The sequence below is a fragment of the Corvus brachyrhynchos genome, unplaced genomic scaffold (genome assembly GCF_000691975.1).
Source record: "Corvus brachyrhynchos isolate BGI_N302 unplaced genomic scaffold, ASM69197v1 scaffold56, whole genome shotgun sequence".
Taxonomy (NCBI): Eukaryota; Metazoa; Chordata; class Aves; order Passeriformes; family Corvidae; genus Corvus; species Corvus brachyrhynchos.
Window position 1 is genome coordinate 5,528,493 of NW_008238664.1, and position 25,176 is coordinate 5,553,668.

A 25,176-nucleotide genomic window follows, 5' to 3' on the forward strand; every position below is an offset into this window, starting at 1 on the left:
GGGGCGCGCGCCGGGGCCCGGGGGCGCCCGCCCTGCCTGTGTGTCCTGCTCCAGAGGTAGAATCCCCTTCCACAACCGTTAAGACCGACCATGCTGGGGCAGCACAACCCCCTTTATCCGCCAATCCCAGGAAGGCACAGAGTGCTGCTTCTGGAAACGGCTCAGGCCCAGTCATGCTCCATCCCACGTGAGGGAACAATGCGCTGCCATCACTGCTCCTGCCTGGAGGAAGAGGGGCTGCTGGCTCTGCTCTCACCCTGGCTGGGCCAGGCTGTGTGGAGCGGGCAGGAGGCCACCAGCCCCACAGCTCCTCCTGCCTCATCCCCCCCCAGCAGCCGTTCTCCCTGCCCTGGCCTGGCCCACTGCCAGCTTCATGCAGGAAGGACACTGTTAGGGGAGGAGTACAAATACTTAGGAGCTCGCTCTTTTTTCTTTTTTTTGGTTGACTGGCCTCTTTCCCCTGCATGCCTGTGCCCTCCCACTCCCATTCCCTTCAGTCTCTGCTCACAGAATTACAAGCAAGAATCCCAGTGCAGCTGCAGATCATGTCCATCAAGAAAGTCTGTGGAAAAGAGGCTGGGAGCCGCAGTGCCCAGGGGAGCCAGGCTCATGACAGACCCCCCTGGCAGCTCCAGCCAGTCCATGCTGTCCAAGTTAGCCTCAGCCAGATCCAGGGTTATGCCCCCAGATGGCTCGTGAGCAAAGTGCAATTCCGAGGTGTCCATAGGTGAAGGTGGGTGGTCCAGGATGGCCGAGCTGCTCAGCATCTCACTGTGGAGGTCATCAATGAGGGACAGGGGCTCCGGCCCATCGTGGCCTGCAGTCAGCAGCAGAAGGCCTGTGCTGCTCTCCAGGAAGTCCTCCAGCCGGCCCACGGGCACCGGCTGCCCCAAGGACACCGGCACTGCCAGCTCAGAGGAGGGCTGGCTGCTGGCCGGTGGGGAACAGGCTGGGGCCACAGGTGGTTCTTTCCCAGCTGGGGACGACTGATCCTTGAAGTCAGCAGAAATCTCTGTACAGGGAACAAACAAGCCAGGTAAGGAAAAGTCTGGCTGAAGACCAGAAGGATCCCTCCCACCCACCAGGGCCACAGGGACCCCCGCCAGACTAAGCCATCACTGACCACCAGCTGGGATAAGGAAACTCATCCTGTGCCTGTGTTTGCTGCACTATGGAGAGTTTTGAGCCCACCTCCATGGAATTCCATCTCTGTCAACTATCTCAGAAGCAATGTGCCCAGATCTGATGCAGCAGTGCCATCAAGAACCACAGAACCATACTAAGGCCTGACTGACATCTCCCTCAGTGCCTTAATGACTACTGCCAGTGCTAAAGGCACTGGAAGGGACACCAGAGAGAAGAGTGGGGCCATGACAGACTCTCCTCTCGGTGCTCTGCAACCCCCAGATTCGGACCCAGGGACTATGGGAAATGCTGGCTTTGTCTCCTTACCTCCACTTTCGATGAGGATATCAAACAGGTCGTCCATCTGCTGGCTGGAACAGCCGTTCTCCTGGGGAGAGCAAGTGCAGGATTAGCTTCCTCTTTACCAGCAGAGCTTCCACCTCCAGCAGCACCCGTGGCTGCTGGCTCTCCTCCCTTGCCCCAGGAACAGGGCTGTTGTCTAGCAAGAACGAGCACACCATGAGCATGGCACCAGAGTCCTCTGTAACCCAGGCTGTTACTGGCTGGGAAAGCATGGTCAGCAATGGCAATGAATGGCTTGGGATTTTTACCTGTGATTTACGCTCTGCCCCAAACCCTCCAGAGGAAATTCAACAAGGAAGGTGCAGTTGTGTCTCCATTTCCTATCACTGGCCCCCATATCAAGAAACTAACTAGTTTCACAATGGCAACTTTTCATCTGCTCTCCAAGGAAACCAGGGAGAGTAACTGCTCTCACCTGGGCCTTTGGCTGTTGCTTCATGGCCTCTTCATAGCCTGGTGGTGGCTCTTTCATTGGGACCGAGGGAACAGAAAGAGGTGGTGGAGGAGTTCCAAAAAGCGGCGTGTGCTGTTGCTGCTCCAGGTCCATCTGGGAGGGGGAAGGGGCAGCAGGAGAGCCAGGCTGCGATGAGGACTGTTTAGAATGAAGGCGGAAGAGGGAATGAATGCAAATCAGGGAAAAGTCCACATCAACTCCTGTCTCATGGCTGCTTTGAGAGACCATCACCTCTCCCTGTAAGCACTGCACAGCAGTCTGCCTTCTTCCCTGGACTTTATGCCCTATGCCCGGGCTGCAGGGGAAGAAGACAAATTTCCCCTCCAACTCACAGGTGGAAATCTTTAGCTGATTTTTCCAATGCTAAAGCAGCCACACCACAAACCACCTCCTCACTTCTCCTGGACAGGGAGAGCCTCATCTGTCCAAGTGGGGGATTCCTCCAGCACTTCGGAGAAAAAGGGCACTTCCCTTGTGTGTTCAGCTTACTCTGTGCAGTACATCCAGGGCCTGTCTTCTACCTGCCTCCCTCTGCAGTGCCTGCTTTGGGGTCACAAGCCAGCTTCATTTAGCAGCAAGTTTCACAGCCTGATGGTGGGCAGAGAGCACCAGAGCACTCAGCAGCACCAGAGATCCAAAGGAAACCCCAAGTGCTGCAGGAAGCAGTGTTCATGACTCAGCTTTACCAGATGAATCAGCACACAACTGCTCGTAAGAACAGCTGAAACGAGGATCAGGCCTCTGCCTCTACAGCAGCTATGCATGACCCACATGGAGACTTGCACCCCTGGAGCAGCAAACCCTGGGCAGCAGCTGAATGCTACTTCCAACACATGTACATGCTGATGCCCTTGCCCATCCTGTTTTCCCTGGAAAGCTGCTCATCTGTTCTGTGACCCACAGGCAGAGGAGCGACCCTAGACCAGCTGTGCTAGCCAGGGTTCACTCTTCCTGAGAACAGCTGGAAACCATCGCTATGACACAGGCCACTGGGACATGCTGGGAGGGTACCTTTTTTGATACACTGGGTGGGCTGGTTTTGCCAGAAGCACCAGTTTTCAGGGACTGCTTATGGAAACCACTGGGGAAGAAAGGCTGCAGGTTTGCAGGTATTGAGAAAGACAATATGGTGTGAGCCAGCTGCCCTGTGACCACCTGCAGACCTAGCTTCTGACCCTACAGGGAGGCAAAAGGATTGGGAGAGTCAGTACAGATGCCTCTGCAGCACACAGGCTAAGGGACTCTGAGGAAAAAGGTCCCTTCATTTACCTTCTGCACTTTATCCAAGGTCTCAAAGTAAAACCAAGGCAGTGACCCTTTGCAAAGCAGGTATCTCACTCTAAATATACTAGAAATTACTTCTGTCTTCATATCCTTTCCAGGAACTGACTCAGAAATGATCCTCCAAGCTCTAAAAACTCTTCATAATCTTTCTGTATCTTATCTTAATTACAGGTTAGAGCTACAGCTAAGTGGGCTAGAAAGGGAGAGATGCACAGCAGAGCCTCTTTACAGCCAGCACCTGGAGAGGGGTAAAGGCAGAGGTGCTCTCTTTCCTGAAGCAGTATAGCACTTCACAAAGAGGTGATTAACTGGCATGCTCAAGGCAGGGGAATGGAAATTACAGCATGCTCAGCACTACTAGAGACTAAAAGGTCACAGCCTGTTTACCCCTCTGAGCTCGCATGCCCCTTCAGCACCAGGCACTCTGCCCACATCACCCTCTCTCCATGCAGCAGCCACCTTTTCTGTTCAGCAGCACTCCTTCAAGAATCTGGGACATCCCTGTGAATCAAGGCTGCCCACTCCGGCCCCTCGTCATTTTTAATCCACAGACAACACCCACTGGTATCTGCCTATGGGTACAAACCCTGGCAGCAGGCAAACGAAACCAAGGGAGAAAAGTGAGCAGGCAGTGAGCTACCTTAGATTGGTCTGGTCCTCTGGGCTGCTGCTGCTGCGTGGGCTGCTGAGGGGTGTTTGTAGGTACCTGACACAGCGGTTGGCTGGAAGGTTTAGCGGGTGATGATTGTACGCTCTGGAAAGGAAAGGGTATCCATAGCAGGTTATTCCCCAGACATGACATGGACACAGACCTTAGGTTTCTTACAGGATTTATAAGTTTGTTTTTCGCCACTCTTTATTCTTTATGAAATTCAATCCTTCTCTTTCACTGAGCAGAGAAATCAGATTGGGTGCAATTCAGAGTCCTATGAGAGGAGGTAGTACCAGCCTAAATCCCTGGGCAACCCATGACATGCCTCGAGGGCTGCCAGACCTGACACAAGGAGCTGTGCTCTTGTGGAGCAGTGGTGGAGTTCAGGTGAGATACTCTGGGGTATCAAGGATGACACTGGATGCTGATGTTTAGACAGCTGCCAACATCTCACCTGCTATACAGCAAACATAGCCTGCTCAGTGCCTGTCCCTGATGGCAGACACTGCCACTTGCTCTGCAGAAAGTGCAAGAAATGTATCAGCAGAGAATGAAAATTATCATTGATGTCATGGAAGGTGCTGGGGTTTGACATATGCCATAAAACCTGGGCATATTTATCCCTTCCTGGAAGGAACACTCGGAACACTTCTGTTAAGTGCTGAGCTCATGCCAGCAGGGGAACAGTAAATCATTTCTGATGAAAGACTCTGTTAACACTGAAATACTGACACGCATTAAAACAAAGAGCAGCCAAAAAGCAAACAGTCTGCTCCCAGGGTCTGATTTCAGCTCTTGGTAGATAAGATGACCCATCTATCACTCCAACTACGATCTCTACAGTAAAGGACAAGAGGTGAAATACACTCTGCTCATTTTACTACCACGGGCATAGTTGTTCTTTCAAAAACTAGTGAACTGTGGCAGCAAACTCTTGTCATCCAAGCCTGAGGTCCTGCCTGACAAAAGGCAGAACCATGTGTTTGGAAGAATGCTGAACAGCCTGCGATGCACAGAGCCAATCATGCACTGCTGTACACAGGTCATCATTGTCAAATTCCAGTTGTTTTGCTGAAGATCTGCTTACACTGCTGTTTTACAAAGCCACGATCTAGCAGCCACCGTAGCGAGCAACTCAGCCCTTTCAGTATTTACTGCACTGAATTTCCACCCCATTAAGTCATCCTATGGTTACTGCAGTGGGAAGAGGAGAGAGGAACCCAAATGCCCGCAGCAGTGATGGGATCCAACCCTTGCCTACCTGCAAGGGTGGGCAGCTGCTCCCTGCCTTTCCGTGGGGAGAGAGGCCCTGCCTCTCAGCGCTCTGCTTGGTCACGGTGAGGACGATGTGGGTCCCTGTGGAGTCAGTGATGAGGGTGGGGGGAGGGGTGCCCTTGATGAGGTCGCTCAGGGCGCTCCCTTGCTGGCCAAGGAAAAGCCGCGGGCTGTGGGACTGGCACGGCGGCTCTACTTCCGCGGCTGGCACCTCCTGCTTCACTATCACGGCTTTCTTTGGCACTGGGCTTGGATTCGAAGTGTCCATTTGGCTAGCGGTTGGTGCAGGGCTGAATTGGTCTGTTTGGCCACTGGATTGCTTCGCAGACTGGCAACTCAGGAAACCGTTTTCACTCTTGACCTGGGTGCCGAATGCTCCTGGTTTGGAGGCGAGGGCTGTTCCTTCTCCCGCGGCTGTTTGGGCTGGCTGTGATTGCTGAGAGCGCTTCTCCTGCTCCAGCTGTAGCCTAAGCATCTCCACCAGCTGCTGCTTCTGTTTCAGCATGCGGGTGAGTTCCTCGATCTGCTTGTCCTTCTCCTGCAGCATCTGGTCTTTGTCCCTAACTTCTGCATCTCTGCTGTTACCAGTGCTACACCGCTCTGACCTGGCTGCCACATTTATGCTGCAGGAGGCGGACTTGGAGCTTTCTTCCTTCACCAAGAACTGCACTGGAGATGTCTGCAAGGTGAGCTGGGTCAGAGGTGAAGTCACCATCTCTCCAAAGGTATCTCCAGTGGCCGAGTTCTCGTCCCCTGTGCTCATTTGCGAGCGCTCAGAAGGAGTTGGAGAAACAGGAGGAGTTGAGCCTGTGCTCCCAAACTTCATCACGCCGCCACCAGTAACTGTGGCCACAACTACTTCTGCTGGTGCAATGCCAGTGGTGACCAGGGCTGGCCCTGTGCTCAGCCTGGCAGTTGGGAAGGCCACCACCACTTCGGCAGCTTTAGGGAGGACAGCTGCTGTGCTGGGCTTGGGAGTGGGGGTTGTTTGGCTGGCTGCACCGTTCTGCTCTTGGTAAGCTCGGAGACGCTCAATTAGGTCCATCTTTGTGCCCGAGACAGGCAAGGCCCTCAACTTCAGCTCTTGCTTCAGCTCTGCTACCTGACAGACAGCGAAAAAAGAGGGCAACATTAAGAGAACATACACTTCTAACTAAACAACTATCAACAGCTACCAGAGCTATGAGACAAAGGACTAAACTGATCTTCCTGCAGGCCAACAAACTTGCACCTCAGGTACAGACTGGGGGGTAGCAGTCCCAGCTGCTATCACTACTCTTGTCAGTCCACCTCAGCCCTGCTCTGGGGCAGCAACATCGTTTGGTACTGCCCACTGACAATGGCAAAAAGGGTCTCTGTGGCTTCACAGGACATTTACCTTCATCTCATCCAGGTTGGCAGGGAGAGGGCCAGGCTTGCCCACCGCAGAGTTACTGTTTTGTCTCATCAGCCCACTAGAACCAGAGGATACTGAAGATGTGCTGCTGACTGTGGCAGAGTGATTGCGTACAGTAGGGGCACTGGTACCACTCTGCTGCTCTCCTGGAGGCCTGCAGGAAAAAAAAGAACACAGACATCAAAATCACAGTGGGAAGACACCAGAGGCCCTCAGTGTCAAACACGTTCAGAAACAGCCGGGTCACACTGAAGCACACCAGTGTTCTCGGCTATATCCATGCCCCTTACTGTGCCAACCAACTCACTTCAGCTGCTTTTGTCTGATTCATCTTGCACCGCCTCTTTTTGAGGCCCTCTCGAACCTACAAGACCAGGTGTGTCACACCTGTCACATCCAGTGGCCACCCCTCACACCCAGGACACCACGTCTTTGGTAACAGTGCTGGGGAAGCAAGCGCTTCCTAAGAGAGCTGCCACTGCGGACCCGTACTTTGGTGGGGCTGGCAGGATGGTCTGATAGTTGTAGTGCTGCTGCTGCTGGTTGAGGATCTGAAGCTGGAGAAAGAGTTGCTGCTGCTGCAGTATTTTGGCATAGGATGAATCCATGGGAGGAGCTCCCTTGTCCTGCTTTTGGTCCGGGGGAATATACTGATGATATTTAAGCTTCTTGACTTTAGGCTTTAAATCCTTGGCTTTTTTACTGCGCTGAGACTTCTCACTAGCAGACTTGGGCTGGCTTTGCTATTCAGAAGAAAAGGAGGAAGCAAGTAAGAATAGAAACATTGATATAACATAACATCCCATGTAAACCAGAACACAGACTGGGACTTTAATTTTGAAATTCTCTAGTTTGTTCACCTCAGGGTCTTTCCATGCTTCTCTGAGATAACATTACGGACACAGCACCGGCAGCAGCTTACACTGCACCATAATGCAGGTCACCTTTCCCAGCACATCAGATCATCTGCTCATCCAGTGCAGACTTACTGACTCTAATTATAGATAACACTGATTGTTTCAAAACGTTTTGCATTCAGCACTCATTTTATAGAAGGTGAATTCTGCTTTCCACGGAGCAGAAAATCCCATTAAATATGTTACAATTAGTGTCAGAGGAATACACTAATGAGAAACGTTTCCTTCCTTTGCAACTGTTAATCTAGTACTTCCAGCTCCAAACCTGCTTAAAAGTAACCACCTTATCTTCTTTCAGTCTACAACAATGAAGACATCACCCAAAATAGTACCTTAATGAGTGTTGGTGGGGGCTTGGCAGCAGTAAGAGCCACTCCATTGGTAAGACTAGGGGGCAGAAGAGGTGGAGGTGGCAGTGGCGGAGGTGGCTGCTCAGGTAGGAAAAGAGTTTCACTGGAGTCTGCGCTAATCTGCAACTGGGATGAACCCTGCAGGGACAGAAAAAGGCATCATGAATACACACAAGAGGAGGGAAATAGTTTAATAGAGTGTAGGAACTGTCCACTTAGAAGGAAGGAGCACAGGTTTCAAATCTTTAATCAGACTCCTTTAACCCACTGCTTCAGTTGTCCCTGAGAAGCAGCACAACTTCTTAGGGCAGAAAAGGAATCAAAATCTCACACCTGTATCTCCCAGCATTGCCTGCTGGGATCAGCTGCACACAGGCTGTATCACCAAGCAATGGCTGCCTCCTTCCCCACATGGCACCACCATGAGGGTTTCTGAATAACCAGAGGAGGACGTGACTGAGACCACACAGAGCTCAGATCCCTAGTGAAATCTCACAGACTACACCTCTTAGGAAAGCCTTAGTCTCACTTTTTAGGATCCTCTGCCACAAATCAGCATGAAGCTCCAGGGCACTGCAGGAGGCCTCCACAGTCTCACCTGAGCTAGTGATGTGCCAGTGGTGCTAGGGAGAGGCTCACAAATCCGGGAGTCCATCGGCGATGGGACAGACCCTTGGGACTCATGGCTGGCTGGCTGTTCTGGGGAGAGGGCATCACTGCTGTCCTCATCAAAGGAGGAATTGTCTGCAACCTTTGGGTAGTTCACCTGTCCAACTAAAAACACAAACATCAACTGGTCTGTAAAGTGGAATAAGAAATGATTTCGCTTGACACTAGATGTTTCACAAAGACAATGATGACATGGAGAGAGCTGTGCTTAAAGCACCAGCTAAAATGAGAGAACAGAGTCCCACCTGGATCAGGTTTAAGTGTTTACATTCACTATCTATCAGTAGAATAAAATGATGCAGACTGGGGTGAACCACTTCTCTTGCTTCTTAGCCAGGCAAGATCAGTGAGTGTAAGAAGAAGTACTTAGGTCTGCCCAAACCCAGCTCTGTGGCATGGCTTATTTCACTATCATCTGGCACCAAAGAAAAAGACTGGACAGTATAAGGTTGAGCCACAGTTTCTTTGGTGTTCCTCCTGTATGGTGGAAGGTAGAATCTCTCCTGGATTCTTCTGTCTTGGAAGACAGAATCCCAAATTGTCCTCTAGTCTTACAAGCAACAAGGGCTATGGATTAAGTGGTGGCCCTGGCTGCTATTAGCATTTCTGTCCATCTACACGCCCAGTAGATAAATTCACATGAGTGTACATTTGTAATGTAACAATGTTTTTTTAGACTACATTTTCTCAAATTAATCCTGCTAAGCAGGGAAATACTGTCATTTGCACCTCACCTAAAATCAAGAGGAATCCAGAGATGTACTTTGCCCAGTCAGAAGGAAGCCACATCTCTTATGCTTCAGTTGACAAGTTCATCCTTCCTCAACTACTTCTTGCTCAATAGTGAAGCCAGGCTCTCCCACAACACCGTCTTTTTCCTTTTTTATGGAAAGTATTCCATCCTGCTCACAGTTGTGTCCCATTTGTCTTTACAGTAGGTGTGTGTGTTTGAGGGGATGAATAACTACAGACACATAGACTGCTCAGTCTGGGGAGACGGGAAAGAGCACTGCTGAGGCAGTGGGAAGGCTATTCCTCAGCATTCCTTTCAACCCTCGGAATGGCACTGGCATGATTTACATCTGTTCTGGTTTATTTTTAAAAGGGTTGAATCCTCTGAAGTTTTCGAGTTCACAGACATCTTTTGTTTCATCACACCTGTTTATATTCTGTCTCCCCTCTTGATCTAAGTCAGTGAGTTCTGCCTGACCATGTTGTTGACATGTTATACTGAGAGAGGGATTTTAAGGAGACAATCTAGGGAATACAATCTTCAACAGTCTTTCAAGTCTTTAGGGCATACAGTTACTTTCACATTTTTCCGGAATGTCCACATTCCCTATGATTTAACGTCTCCATAGCATTATCTGGGCCAGAGGGAGATCTGCTTTTCCAGATCCTTGGGCTGAAAGCCTGTGATTCTGGGCCAGGAAAACAAGACCAGCCATGGGATTGCACTCCCTTAGACGTGCAGGTGGATTGATAGGTAATCACAGCCACATGTGGGAAATGCTCTCCACAAGGATCCTCATCTGACCTTACCAATAATAGCTTCCTTCAGGCTTGATTCCACAGGCAAGATGTTCTTCTCCACCAGCTCCATGGGCCCTGGCCTCTGTGCTATCTTCTCATTGAGGTCATCTGCCAGTCTGGCTCTCTTCAGCTTCAGCTGCTTAGCCTGCAAGGAGGGTTCAGCTGAGGTCTCTGTTTGGGGGAAAGTAAATAAAATAGCATCAATCCAACAATGGTCAACCCATACCCTTCAGCAGTTTAATTCTATTCAGAAAGGTAACAGTAGATAACTGTGCAGAAAAATAGGTGATGGAGAACAACAGATATGCACTATAAAGACATATGACACATACTATATATATTTAGGTTATAAAGATAACTACAGCGGCCCTTGTGACAAATTCACTGTTCTTAAACTGATGTCACCCAATTCTCGTTCATCTTTTCCCTCTGGTTGTGCCCCAAGCTTGGTGCTCAGCAGCAGCACAGCACTCCCTCTCTGAAGCTGAGGTTCATTACTAATCAGATCAAATCTGCCTCACTCCCTCTTGGACATTTTACAGTGTCTTCCCTTAGTAGAAGAGCAGTCCATGGTCATTCTATTTCATTGTTGCTAAGCCACATAAACCTGCACAACTTGAATTCACACAACAGGTCCTTATGACAATAATCTCCAGGCAAGCAGAGTTGAATCCCTCCCAAGGAATCATGCAAACAGGCATGATCTTCTGCCTGCTCCCAAGTGAAAGGAAGCTTTGGAGGTCAGTGGCAAAACAGAAAGCTGCTAGAAAAGTAGTTACGATAAAGTTTATTTTCGGTGTTTCCGCGTTCAGCATGTGCCATACCTTCCAGAATGTGCATCCTAACCAGCTCTGATCTCTCTGGCCGAGACCGGATTTTGCGTTTCAGATAGTCCTCTGTCTGTAGCAAAAACAGACAAGCAAGAACCACTTTCAGCTGATCAGACACAGGAGCGAGGTAATCTTGAACAGCACAATGAAAAGAAACAACCATCTTTAGCTGCTACTGAGATCTAAATAAGCACAGAATGGAGAAGGGGCCTATCTCCTGTCCCAGAGCACCCAGAAAATGAGCTTACTCTGAAGATGACCTTCCAGTGTAATTGCCTCAGTCAACTGTGCAATGCTGCCCCACAGAACGGAAACTGGGAAGGACTTCCTCAGGAGAAGTCCTCTTTTCCCGTTGTATGCACCACCACTAACTTGTGCCAGGGTAACATCCATGAGATTTCTTTTTACATTAAAGATAAATGCACTGGGGTTCCACTGTTCACAGAAAATACTTTCATGTACTACCGACATTCAGGGCTGACTTATGGTTTGGGGCATACTCTTTAATTTGATTAAAGATATGTTATTTGTTAAGCTGAAGACCCCATGCAGTCCCTTGGGGGGCAGAATCTAAATGCTGTGACAAAGCTTATTTCACTTCCAGAGCTGCTTTTAGCTCTGTCTTTGGAGAATGTGCTACAGAGCAATGTATGGAGATGATCCCAACAGGCTGAACACATTACTCTTTACACAGCTGAGGAATGGGAATCTGGAAGCAGTGGGTAATAGACTGGTAAGGACTGGCCATCAGGATGGGCCTTCAGAGAAAGCAAGTATTAAAGTCAGTCAGAAAACTGCACCATAGTTGCTCAACTGCCCACATAAAAATATTAACTTAATAAAGTTTTAGGAAAAAAAGAGGAGAAATAAGCAAAAGCCCTTTGGTCACTGGTCTTAATGCAAAATCCCCTGTTCAAATCCTTCCACAGTTTAAAGGGCCTCCCTTACAGGTCTTAATCACAGCTGGGTTTTTTTTGCTTATGTTGCTTTCACTTTTAAAACAAAACTTAGTCATAACAAGTTTCATTCCACTGTAGGCTAATCAGAAAAAAACAGCCCCAGATGCCTTCTGAGGAACAGAAATTACCAAGAAACTCCCTGGTTAGAAAAGGTGGCACATGAAGTGTGATGCCTGGCTTCCTCTTTCTATAGAGCCAGAAGTCTGGGATTTCAGTGTCACGAGATTTTGGGGGGGATCCTCTCTATTCAATTTTGAAGTTCTAGTCTCCTAGATAAACAATTGCATGTGCAGGTAACAGAGAAACTTTCCTCAAGGTTGGAACTGAGCTCCACATGATAAGAGCATTTAATAGCAATTAAGAGCGAAACAGACACCATAAAAATAAAAATGCCAAGTGCATGGACAGTGACGAAGAGTATCAGACACTTCCAGAAAGATGACTCTAGGGAAGATCCAGCCACCATAGTCAATGGCTTTTAGGCACAACTCGTTCACTGAGGGTTAACCAGCACCACATGCAAGCTGCAGAACACCCCACCCAATACATCTCTGACTACAGAAAGCTGTATTACATCCAGAATATGAACAATTCCCTTCTGCATCTCATTAGCAGCTACAGGATACCCAAAACACAAGACATACTATTCCTGACTTTCCCAAAACACTAAAGATTATATTGCATCTTACCCTGGCCCGCTCCAAACTCCTTCTTTGTTCATGAAATGCAGCTGGACTTTTCAGAGCTGTGGAGAGGAAAAACATTTAGTGAATGAATTAGAATGATGGAAGTTCTCTCACTGCACAACCCTTCAGGCCAACTAAGTCAACAAACGCACCGCAGCAACTGCCTCCTGCATCTTCCAACACACTGAGGCAGATCTCCAGCTGGTACAAAGCAATGGGAATTGCCACACTCTGACAGCACCGGGACACAGGAACTGATCTGAAATTTTTGTGGGCCACTGGACAGTCTCACACAGGTACACTTCCGGTCAAACTAACCACTGCTCCCAAAGTTGGGTCCAGGAACATGATTCAAAACCAGCCCCTCAAATAATGCCTTTTACAAGGTTCAACACATAGTATGATACACAGGACCCTTACGGGAAGAAAACACTCTGAAACTCTGAAGTTACATCAAATGGTTGGAAAGATGGGGGACAATGCAAATGAACTGTAAATCCCCTTTACTATCTTTTAATGTCAAAGGAAGCTGCAAGTCTTTCCTTAATCTGCACCGGTGTTTTGTACACATGCAAGGACTGGCTGCAAATCCTGCAGGTCCACAGGACACATATATTGCTCCCTGTAAGAGAAATTACCGCGAGAACAGGAACACTTGGAGAGAAAAGTACATCTGTCTATTGACAGAAAACCACAACCTGAGGAATTAGCTTCACCTCTCCATAGAACAGACCTCCTTGCCCCCTCGGGCCCTGTTTAAAACCAGAGCCAAAATGGATCAGGTTTTAAGAAACTGATCCTCTGCTGTCCAGGACCACACTAACCCTGGAGGAATCTCTCACTCTGCCTGGCTCCTCTGGAGCACACAAAGCTCACGTCACAGTAAAACCAGAGAGAGAGGGTGTAGCAGCTCCTCACAGTTTCCCTGAAGCTGCAAGTAGCTTGTTTTTTTAAAAACGACCACACTGTGATTTGTATTAAGAACTAGCTGAAGGGAGCATAATAATTTCTTTTCATATTTCTGAAATACTCATATTTTAAACTGTCTGAATTACCATCAAGCTAAACAGAAAAGTTAAAGAATCTCAGCTTTAAAGATAAGTTGCAAGTCTTTTGAAGACAGAAAACTAAGCTCATAGTTAGTAACCCCAAAGTATTGCATCTAGGTCCTGGGAAATATAGTCTGCTCATATTATTTTTCACCTAAGACCAGTGATTAAGTAGTTCTCAAAGGTAAGTTCATAATGAAGTCTCAAAAGACTATTAAAAAATAAAAGCCCTTGCATAAATGCAATGTAAGAAACTACTTCTAATATATGTGGAGCCTTCCAAGCCCTTTCCTACAGAATGGAATGAAGTAGCCACAGAGAGCGTTAAGACACATCCTGTGAAATACAGAGAGTCCCTCTAGGTTCACATCAATGGGGTAAGAAGTAGAATTCAGTCCACATGGCAGGAATTCTGAACACGCCAGGCATCATAGACGGGAATTGGACTACAGAAGTGAATGAAGAATAATTTGTAGAATAAATTAACAATAACTGAAAACTATAGTGAGTATATAGACCCTACAACATGGGCCAAATAGGTCCTGTTCAGATGAGTTTCATAAATCTGGTTATGGAGAGAAATCACCAGAGAAAGTTACACAAGCTGTGAAATGCACTTTGAGATAAACCAAAGACATATGGTAGGGATTTGTTTTGCAGCAACTACAAAGTAATGAAAAAAACTTTCCCATCTAGCTGAGGCACCAAGAAGGCCTCAGCTGATGCCTGCAAGGAGGCGTCCTGCGCAGTCTGACCGTGGCACTTCGTTGAAGAGCAAGGAACAAACAATACTCTTTTCAAGTCACATGAGCTGCTTGTGAATACACACGTGCTTGAACCTGAACATGCTTTCCTTTCATTGTGTGCGTATCATGGAAAAGTGAAATAAAAGCTCAGGTCCACTTGGGCAAAGATAGCAAGCAACATTTAAATCTGCATAAACATCTACCCTGGAGACAAGCAAAGGAGGATTCATCTTGAGTCTTCAAAAGCTCTCTACCAGAATGTGCAGACACGGCAGTAATTCTTTACTCTCTCCTTCCTGCCTACCTCTACTGTCAGTATGAGGCAGCAGATGAACTTTAAGTGACATTTCCCTGACCACAGCTAATGGTCAGAAAAATGCAGGAGTTCAGCTGGTGTCACAGGTAGTCCAGGAAAACTCTTGCATACAGAAGAACAAAGCAAGAAAAGAATCCCTGAGTAGGAAAAAAGAAAAACACATATACATTTAACAGTAAGTAATGCAGAGCTGCTACAGGAATAATCTCATAAAGAACAATTTCAGTCTCTCATGACTAGTCCTCTGGAAACGTGCACTGGGATGTAGCTCTCTGGGCTGGCAACATGACAGAGGACTTCATATTCGACCTCTGAAAATGTCAAGAGGGCACAAATCCTTCGCTGCTTCCCTCAGCAATCTAGGATGAGGCTGACATGTCAGAATAGGCTGTCTATTGTAAAATCATACTCCATTTGTAGTTAACTAAGCCTTGCACATTTTTTGGCTTTGAAATGACTACTTAGCCCAGAGCTGTAGAACAACTCTGTTAACTTTACTATAGCAAATTTAAAAAAAAAAAAAAGGAAAAATATAATCCTGTGAAGAACTCGGAAGCAATAAGGCTCTGGGTGAGCTCTAAAGGAGACCCACAGTGCAGAAATGCCCTTTTTCCAGCTCCTACCACTACCCTTCCCGGCCACTTAGCACTGATCCCTGTGAAACTATTCCTGTGCCTCATAACCCATCTGGCTCACTCACCAGAGTGCTGCTTTATCCATTCCACTCAAAACTACCCATATTGATAAAGCTCTACCGTGCTCAGCCATATCAGCTCTGGTGGCTCGTTCTGGCCGTGTATGTGAATGAGTGGCTGAGCTGGTGGAGCAGAACCTGTGCGAACCAGGTGGGCGTGGGGCAGCATTCCCACTCCATCCACAGCCCTTAGTACCTGAAGCATCAGATAAAACCACAGAGGGTATGGGGTGAGGCAACTCCAGTCACCTGATGCTTTCTGACTGCTCAACATGCATAAAATACACTAAACTATTCCTTACAGTAGTTTGTCTAACCTGTTCTTGGAGGCCTCTCATGAAAAATGCAATATTATTGCAGAGAAATTATCCCAGTGCATAGATGTTTTTACTATTTAAAAACCCTTCTGAATGTCTAACTTATATTTCCCTTTCTACAATTTATACTCTTTGTTCCCCACCTTACCTGCAAACATTACAAAGAACAATTTATTTTCTTCCTCTTTGCATCTATCCCTTTTGAAAACTTTGGTTCTCCTACAATCTTCTGTTATATAAAATGAACAAATCCAGTTGCTTCAATGTTCCCTTGCACAGAACATTATCCAGACCTTTGCTTGTTTAGTCTCTTTTGGACTCCTTCCATTTGAGCTGCATTTTTGCTGAAGCCTAGTGTCCAGAACTGGGTACATACTGCAGCCTAGGCTTTATTGGCTGGGGGAGAGGTAAATGTTTCTTCCGTACCCCTTCTCAGTCACACGTCCCAGCCAGTTTGCCTTCTTGTGTACATGAAATGCACAGCGTTCACTTATGCTTGCCTCAACCAAACCACGCCGGTACCAAGCCAGCCACTCTTCTCAGTTCATGCCACGAACTAGGCATTACAAAAAGTAGATATTCTGCCTTTTTCTTTCATTTTATTCCATAGTTCTTGGCTTCTCCAAACATTGTGAGTCCCAGTCCCGTCCTCCCCCCAGCCTACTAACCTGGAGCTTAATAAACATGCAAACTGTTCCTTTGTTTACATCAAATCACTGAAAATATTGAATCATGTCAAACACTGATTTTCTCCCTTCCCATCCCACTCAACAACCCTGCTCAACACAACCTCCCAGTCTGACACCAAGCCTTTATTCCAATACTGTTCCCTCACAAGTTGCATAGGCAGCTTCAAGTAGTCCCAGCTTGCTTCCAAAAACATCAGGTAAGGCTGTTTCAAGTGCCTTACTAAACCTAAGAAGTGCAAAAACACATTTAACACCCCAAATTCCCTGGGAAGCATTTCAACAAATATTTAAGTCTGCTGGTAGATCCAGCTTAAGTAATGATCTCTTTTCCATCTCCCGCTTGTTTCTGCCTTGCCATTGATGCTCCAATTGTACTGCACAGGGAGCTCTACTGTGGAACTGTTGCCACAAAGTATCTCCAGCACCTCCCCACGGCACTTGCCCCTCTCCAAACTTAACTGGAATCCTTGATCTAACTATCCAGCTAACTTTGAGTGAGCCCTGATGAGAACAGAGTGCTGCCAGAGGAAAAAAAAACCACCAAACTTGCCAAACTACAGTTGTATGAGCTGTTGAGTTTCTGTTTTCACTGTATGCAAAAAGAAATAGTTGAGAATGCAAAAGTAACTTCTGCAATGCCCAATTTCAGTTAGGTTACCTCCTGCCTGCCTTTTGATTTTATTTCTACATGACATGTACATGGTATTTTCAGCCTCAGCAACCTGCAGTTACACTTTCTGCCCTTGTTCCTGTACCTAGGTCTGGGACAAAGCATGTCAGCCCTTGGTTATGCTGACAAAACGGTCTGTGGACTCCGATCACAGTTGTTTTGAAAGAGTTCTTTTAACCTGGATTGGTATGCTGTTTTACAGCATGGCTCCACAAATAATAGTATCAGCAAAGCTGAGCACAACTGCCCTGCCAGACAAAGTCAGAAATGAGAGGCTGAGTTTAAGGCCAGCACTGCAGCAGGAGCCCCAACCAGGGCCCCCCATGTCTTCAAACTGCCCCATCCACCACAGGAAAACAGCCTGGTGTTACAAATGGCCCAACAAGCACTAAAAAAGGCTCAGTGACAGATGGGACAATAGCATCATCAATAGGGCTTGGGACAGCACAGCCCAGCAGGTGCCCTCCACTGAGCTGTACACATTTTTGTCCCACTTGGACAACTGTGGCAGTTTGTAACATCTGCTGCTAGCAGGATGAGTTTTACCCCTCACCTTTAGATGACTGACAGCAGGACTTGATTTTGCTGCCACAGACAGGCTGGCTAGCAAGGATCTCATTAAATTCCTACCACATACATCCTATTTCTTTAGTCTCTCTGTTGCCTGTTGTGGAACATTTTGATGCTTCATCTCCAGAATTCCTGAAGAATGAACATCTTTGTGGTCACACCCTCAGCTACCACAACAAATCGCCCTGCAGATCAACTGTTCTGATGCAACTGTTCTGTTGCCTCCACCCTGCTTCAAAAATGTTGCATCTGTACATTGCCAGTGTGTCCTTCCATCTGACCCCCCAAACCCCATCTACATCGACCCACACCTTTCCATACAAAGCCCAGAGATGAAAGTTGCTAATCTTCACATCAAAGCAATGTATTAACTCATATGAAACGGGGTCCAGAACTGCAGTGCCTGAGTTGAGTGTTCCCCCGGTCCAAGTCACATTTTGCAGATGTGAATGGAAGTGTGACTGAATCACAGAACCACAGAATGGTTTGGGTTGGAAGAGACCTTAAAGATCATGTAGTTCCAACCTCCTTGCTATGGCTGCAGGGTCACCTTCCACTAGACCAGGATGCTCAAAGTCCCATCCAGCCTGGCCTTGAGACACAAAAAGCAAAGCAAAGCATCAGTCTGGTGCTGCTATATACAACAGACTGGATCAAGACTCAGGAATCAAACCCAAATCTTCAATCTAACAGCAGAGACAAAAAGCTGGGCAAAATGGCCCAAACATTTCTGTTCAGGGTACACCCTGCAGTGTACAAAAGCAGATTTTAGCTGTGCAAAGCTTTCAAAGACATTCATATGAAGATGTCCAAGTTCCTGTTATCTAGCACGAGAAATAAGTGAAATCAGAACTAGGCTGAGACACTCTAAGAATGAAACACAGCAGGGGAAGGGGACTGACCCAGCTGCTGACAAAGAGGTCAAAATACCCGTACACCCTACATTTGCTTATGCAGCTGAGAGAAACACTGAGGTTTGCACGGAACCAAACACAGGGAAGAAAGAAAGGTGAAAGGATCTGCACAGATCCTCATAGCTCAAGTGTCTTGTGGGAAGCAGAGGCTGCAAAGCCTTCTATAATCAGTAACTCACTACTCGAGGCTATCAGACTTGTAGACTGACAGAGCAGAGGCAGCATGTGAGCTTTCCTTGGCCATAGTATCTACCTCATCACAGACAACAAGGTGATATTTGAACTGCAAATCAGTTGGTAAGACAACACACAATGTTTGTAGAAAGGCTACAGCTAAATTCAGAATACTGAGTAAAATACTTTACTCTTCAGTTAGACCTGTTCCTAAGGGAAAGGAAAAACCTTCCTTTGCTATGACAGCGAAGCTTGTGTCATGTCCAAACCCAACCTCAGACATGCTGATTTAATCCAGAATGGCAGAAGACCTTCTGCTGCAGCTATTCACCCCTGCTCTCAACCAAATTCTGGTTTCTCTCTCTTGTTTACTATGCTTTCGTAAAAGATGAGATAAAGTGCTGCAAATAGGCTCGATGACTTCCGCTGTCGGTTCAGGGTGGGGCTCCCACCCGTAGGATTTGGTAAGAGACACAGAACCTGAACCACAGAGCAAGGCAGTTAGCACTCTCTTCCTCCCATCATCTTCACCCCACTTTCAAAAAGCATTTCTCACAGCATGGAGGAAAAAGGTATTAAAAAACTGGGTCACATGCACAGAAGGGGTTGTCATCTTGCCAGTGGGGCAGTGTCTAAGAACTGCTGCATGCTGCAGAAATATGAAAAGGGGCTGGAGAATACACAGCTGAGAGAAGAGAGATCTCCATCAGCATCCTTTTCTCCATTTGCAGCTCTGAGGAGCTTCTCATCCAGTACACAGACCTGATCATACTTGAGAATTCTTGCAGATACCATAGCCCAACATTGGTAAATGACCTTGGATTAAGCCTAAAATATGAGTATCGAGTTAAGGACAGGAAAAGAAGCCACAACTGCTAAATTTTGATTATTCAAATCCAAAAATACACAAACTCAGAAAATTAAAAATTAAGATGGACCTAAAAAAGTCAATCCAAATATATTTATGAAGGTAAGAAACACATCTCTGGCACTCAAACAAATGAAGCTTGCTCTTCAGTGACACCCTTCAATGAGAATGTCACTGTGACTGAAGAATTACGAGTGTTCCTAGACCCAAACAGAAGAAAGGCTCCTTTCCACGTTGCTACTGTTGCCAGCACTGCCAAAGCACGGCATTACAGACACGGTGCTGCAGCTTTTCAGAGTCTTCCCCACTGCCCAGCTATTCCAATCAACAGAAACATGGCACAGAACACAGCCAAATGAAGTTCCCGTTAGCTGGATTGTTTGGTGAGTCCCAGGCTGCTGTGGAAGCCAGAGCTGAGGTCCTGCCTCCCTGACACCCTGCCTCAGAGAGCCAGCCCTTCTCTTGGGTCAACATTCTGAACCTGCACAGCCTACTGGCTCATGCAGCTGTTTTTCCCAAAAAGAGCCACTTTCCAGCTACCTGCATTGGGCTTGCCCTGGCTGCTGAAGCACACAGGCAGGGGGAACTGTGGTACCCTGCCTCGGCTCGCCATGGAGACACTCACCAGCTGAGCTGCTTTCAGCTCACCAGAGCCCACTTTCAGCACGACTGTCAGTAACTCTAGTACAGCAGTATCTCTCTGATGATGCAGCTGAAGTTTAAGATTTTCATTAACTGTGTGAAAAGCCTGAGGTATAGGTTTGTCACAGTAAACATGAAATTATTGGCAGAAAGGACTAAGATATTTTCAAGGCCCAACATTGAGTTAATTTAAAATCTTACATATGTGAAATTTCTCACAAGGTTCATCCTCTGTAGGAGCAAAATGGAAATTGTCACCCATGGTAACAGTTATCAGATCTGTGGGTGACTATGGCTACGGCTTTGTGTCAAAAAACATTTACAGCAAATACAACTAAGGTATAATCTGCTCCATCCACCACCATTAACTCTTGGCATTCAAAAGACATTACCTAAATCTTGAAATGAAAAATAAAAAAAGGCAAAGCTTCATTACAATCAGGATTATACCACCTCCAAACTGAAGAAGAAAAGGGAGACAAGGAACTTCTACCAGGAACCCTTTGATCCATGCATTCGTGGACCAGATTTCATGCCTGTTTCTTGCATGGAAAATCGGCCTTTGCAAACTCCTCTGATAACTTTCCAGAGTGCCATGGGTGGGAAAGGTATGGAGTCACAAAAAGGAGAGACCATTCCCAGACAACAAGCAAGAATGAAGCTAAGACAACTGTGGGAACACGAAGGGAAGAAACTCATATTGCATATCAGACTTTACTCCCCTGAATTATTATGTTTCTCTTCCAACTTTTTCTCTTGCAATTCTTTTATCATGGCAGGGATCAAGGACCAAACACAGCCTATCAAACACCTGAGCATGGTTCTTCCTTCTACAGCTTCAGAAAGGACAAACAGCACATTTCCACCTTAACACAATGAACTCTATTGCTCAGTCATGTCTTATTAATCACAGATCATATAAACACATGGAAAACACACACAGTCAGATATCTAAAAATACAAACAAAGCAGATGCAGTTATTAGGCCTCTGACAATGAGACTCTCTACTTAAATGTACAGATTCCTTCAACACATAAAGCCTGAAGGCTTTGAAATTTTGCTTCAAGAAAAAAGATCAAATTCAAATAACCAGCAAATAATTCCTGGGACACAAGTTATAGGTATATGATCAAATTAAAATAAAACCAGTTACAGACTTCTGTGCAACACGCCAGAAACAGAAAAAATGTAGAGGACAGCTGCAAGTGTCCTCTACATTTTTTTTTTTTATTTTACAATACTTGCTTAGTGTTCCAGTCTTACTCTCAGAGCATGACACTAAGTATATTAAAAGTCTAGCTGCAGCTTCTGTACTTGAGGTGCTGTGCTATACGCTACGAACCAGAAAATAGCAAGGATTCAGAGGTTTATGGAGTATTAAAATAAGTTATCATTTTTAGATCTTAAAAGACTTTACAGGTTTGTACATTTTATTAAACAAGTCTGGGAGTAACAGTAGTTACAGTCCACATACATGTTTTTAACTCCTTGTCCTAAATGAAATTACAGTTCCAGCTTAAAAGCCTGAAAGTGAAGCAGTTGCCAATGTGCAGAACAGCAGACGTAAGATGTCAGGGAAGTGTAAATTTGAATTTTTTCTTCGTTACTCTAAATAGATTCCATAAAACTATAGGAATGTCACTACAAAGATCTGGTATGTACAGTGGTGTGAGAATGACGGGGACACATTACGTAGCAGGAAGAGCTATTTCAGGGTGCTAAAGCAATGGGTTTAGCTGCAGCTCAAACAGAACACGCTACAACCTTGAAATGTCGGCTCTCTAGCCACATTGCAACGGTTCTGAGTCAGTAAAACTCCGTGCAGGCACAGCAGTTCATCTATCCCGGCCCTTAGGTGGAAGACAAAATATGGCTGAGGCTTGAAGAACTGCCCCTGAAGTCACCAGCATGATGGCAGAGCAGCTCGTGTCATGAACAATACTGCACCTGTAGGTAATCGTCACGTTCCAAGGAGAGCTTGCTGCCTCTCCTTTCTCTGACAAACATAGAAAGATGCTCCTACCTCCCAATTAACAGTTAAACAATTTATACAACTGGTTTTTTCTTTTGTTTTGTTTCTGACATTTAATATGTTCTACTGTAGCTATTGTATGTAACAGGAACCAAAGGTTGATTATATCCTCAACTGACAGGTCTCCTTCAATTAGCACACATATACTAAATTGACAAGATTCATAATAAGAAATAAGAATAACTACGAAAACATGAACATAAATATTAATTATAGAGCCATGCAATAAAGCTAGAAGTGCATAATTTTCAAGTATTATAAAACTTTTTTTTTTTTAACTGAGAAGTGATTAGACTATCAGGTAAAGGCTAACACAGAAATAGCATTTTTAGCTACCCTACACAAACACAAGTGTGGATGTATGGCCAAATCTTGGGGTTGAGATGTTGAAGTCTAGAGACATGACTTAACCTTAGAAACTCACAGGTGGCAAGCACTTCGGTTCCTGAATTCAGTACCTCAAAGATCCTTGGGTTTTTGTGATGGTGGCTGTGCTGGATGCAGAAGACCAGCTACTACAAGCTTTGTCTAGATGATGATCACCACTGGTATGCCAAAGCATAACCTGTGTTCTGTACCCTTAAGTCACTAACTGTCCCCAGTAAACAGCAATTCCTTTAGAATTCATTTTAAGTAATGTCTCACAGACTCCCAAGAAAGTAAATACTGCGTTTTAGTTTAATAACAAATACTACGTTTTATCCACTAACCTTAGGCTAGAAAAAAATGCAGCTAGTGATATGAGAGGCCTAATGAGATGATAATCATGAGACTGCCTGCTGTATCACAATAATTTCTAATTGTGTGACATGTTGCAATTGAACCACGGCACATTCCCCTCATGGAGTCTGAGGATAAAATACACTCGTACTCTGAAATAAGCTCGAGCATCCGGCAGGCTGCACATCCAAGCAAAAACTGCATCAGAATGTGGTAGCACAGACCTAGAGCACAGAAACACCTCAGCACCTGCAAAAGCAATGCTATTGGAATCTCCATGCACAAATTCCATCCTCTTTGGATCTACATAGAGTCATGTGTTCTGCATCCCGGAACACAAACATACAGAGGAGTTGGATGTGGGCACAAAAACTGGCAAGCATCAGATACACTGAAGTGAAAAAGAAGCTCCTGGAAATTCTCAGCCTGTACAGCAGCCACCCTCCTAGCTTTCAGTGCTCACAATGCCCTTTTCAAAGGATGCCTGTGACATTTTTCAGAGACTCACAAAGCACGACTACAGAGCAACACAAGGCACATTCCCAGAAATTATCTACTTCTGCTTCGCCTGCTTAGATAGAAGTGATGGTCAAAACAGCTTTCCTGCAGGATTGTGCCACATGACAACCTTGCATTCTTGCCTGTGTTTTGTGTTTGCAGCCAGAAGCCAAAGATTACAATCCTGATGGATAAAACAAAGGGCATGTGAAGCTTTAAATCTTGCAAAAGAGAAAAAGAGCCACATGTTTTGCATAACAGAGTATTGCTACATTTGCAAAATGTCTTTCCCCTAAAGAGTTTTGCTGTTTTAGTTGAAGATACTTTCCACATAACTTTCTACTCAGATGTGCACTAGCTACTGTTTTAAATATTCTCTTCAAGGGTGAAAAATGGGGTGTTTAATAGTCGCCAAAAAAACCTTACAATAGCTGTAACCTTTAAATTTGACACTAAAAAATGACAGCATCTGACTGTTCTTCTACAGCACAAGAGTTCAAAGAGTTGAACACAGACAGCAGATTTTGTTTTACTTGCATTTTGTGAGGACAAGAAGATGAAAATCATCTCTGCATAGCTACAAAAAAATGCAAATAGCAAAATGGCTTTTCTATTTGCACTGTTAGAAAATAGGCCAAAACCTGAATAAATAGAAAAACTCAGCTCTCCTTTTTTCAAGATACAGTCATTCTACCTCAGATCACAGGTATGTCAGCTGCAGGTGAAGACTTGCTTCCCACATTTTTTTCTAAGGGCAATTGAGAATTTTAATCTTCAACTAATGAATCCTGCTACTAGTAAAAGGTTACACAAAGTGGTAACAGAAAGCAAGAAGAATTAATGACGCATAAAACCCAATTACTTTGAATCCTCTTTCACTGCCTATAAATGCTTTCTTACTACAATACACTAATCCTTCAGTGGAGCAAAGTCCTACTGTAGGTGGCTGGTGGGTAGGGAAGGTTATTTAAGTGAGATTAAGTGTACTTGGTAAAAAAATGTTGAAACATTTGCTTTTCCACTCTATCATATAAACAAAATTCCACATGGGACAAAGTAAGCAATTCCCAGTTCTGTTATGAACAAGCACAGCAGGAGTAGCATGACTCTCACTCTCACTTAAAGGTGACACAAATGTGTCATCTCCCACTCCTCATATTTCCAGTGTCAAAAAACCTCGTGTTGATGAAAGCCTGAAATGAAATTTCTCTTTCAGGGCACCAGTTTGCAGAATAAATCTTATGTGGGGTTTAGATTCAGTCAGGAGAACCGAAGGTACCAATGGGAGTTTGCACACTACATAGCTTGTAATGTAAAACAAAACCTTTCACTTCTCCCACACTTGGCTCATGGATTTTTCCATGGCTGTTTGCCTCAAGATATACAGGAACTGATCTGTATCACAGGCTAATCTAAACGAACATGTAGGAAAGCACAGTAAGACCAAAACAGAAACAAAGTCGATGCTGAGGAAGTGACATCCACACTCTGGATATGAAGGTGAATTGGAGGTGTGGTGCCAGACAAGCTGTAGTCTGGTGCCATGGGCTGGATGCATATTAGCTCTAGGCAGAATATTTTCCACTTTACCTTCATTCCAATTTAATCCAGCTCTCAAACTTCATTTTATGGTGCAAAGCAAGGTACAGTAGGCAGTTGCAATCAGGAACTTCATTTCAAAAGCACATTCCTGTAATGCAGATAGAACTGCAGCCATCACGGCTCTCTCAAGAGTGTTAAGACTTTCCAGATGGAAAATAAAGGAAAGAAAAGAAGCCAACTA

General features: G+C 45.7%; 1 protein-coding gene across 1 annotated transcript in view; it reads right to left on the reverse strand.

The window, feature by feature from the left end:
* Positions 1 to 408: 408 nt before the first annotated feature.
* Positions 409 to 25,176, reverse strand: part of MKL1 (megakaryoblastic leukemia (translocation) 1) — a 101,485-nt gene continuing 76,717 nt past the window's right edge. The window contains exons 6-17 of the mRNA XM_017737736.1: positions 12,497 to 12,552; positions 10,843 to 10,918; positions 10,028 to 10,189; positions 8,415 to 8,590; positions 7,799 to 7,954; positions 7,042 to 7,292; positions 6,532 to 6,703; positions 5,140 to 6,255; positions 3,867 to 3,980; positions 1,904 to 2,080; positions 1,453 to 1,513; positions 409 to 1,012 (exon numbers count right to left, since the gene is read on the reverse strand). Of these exons, the coding sequence (XP_017593225.1) occupies positions 513 to 1,012; positions 1,453 to 1,513; positions 1,904 to 2,080; positions 3,867 to 3,980; positions 5,140 to 6,255; positions 6,532 to 6,703; positions 7,042 to 7,292; positions 7,799 to 7,954; positions 8,415 to 8,590; positions 10,028 to 10,189; positions 10,843 to 10,918; positions 12,497 to 12,552 (3,017 nt within the window). The 3' untranslated portion in view covers positions 409 to 512. The remainder of the gene's footprint in view (positions 1,013 to 1,452; positions 1,514 to 1,903; positions 2,081 to 3,866; positions 3,981 to 5,139; positions 6,256 to 6,531; positions 6,704 to 7,041; positions 7,293 to 7,798; positions 7,955 to 8,414; positions 8,591 to 10,027; positions 10,190 to 10,842; positions 10,919 to 12,496; positions 12,553 to 25,176) is intronic.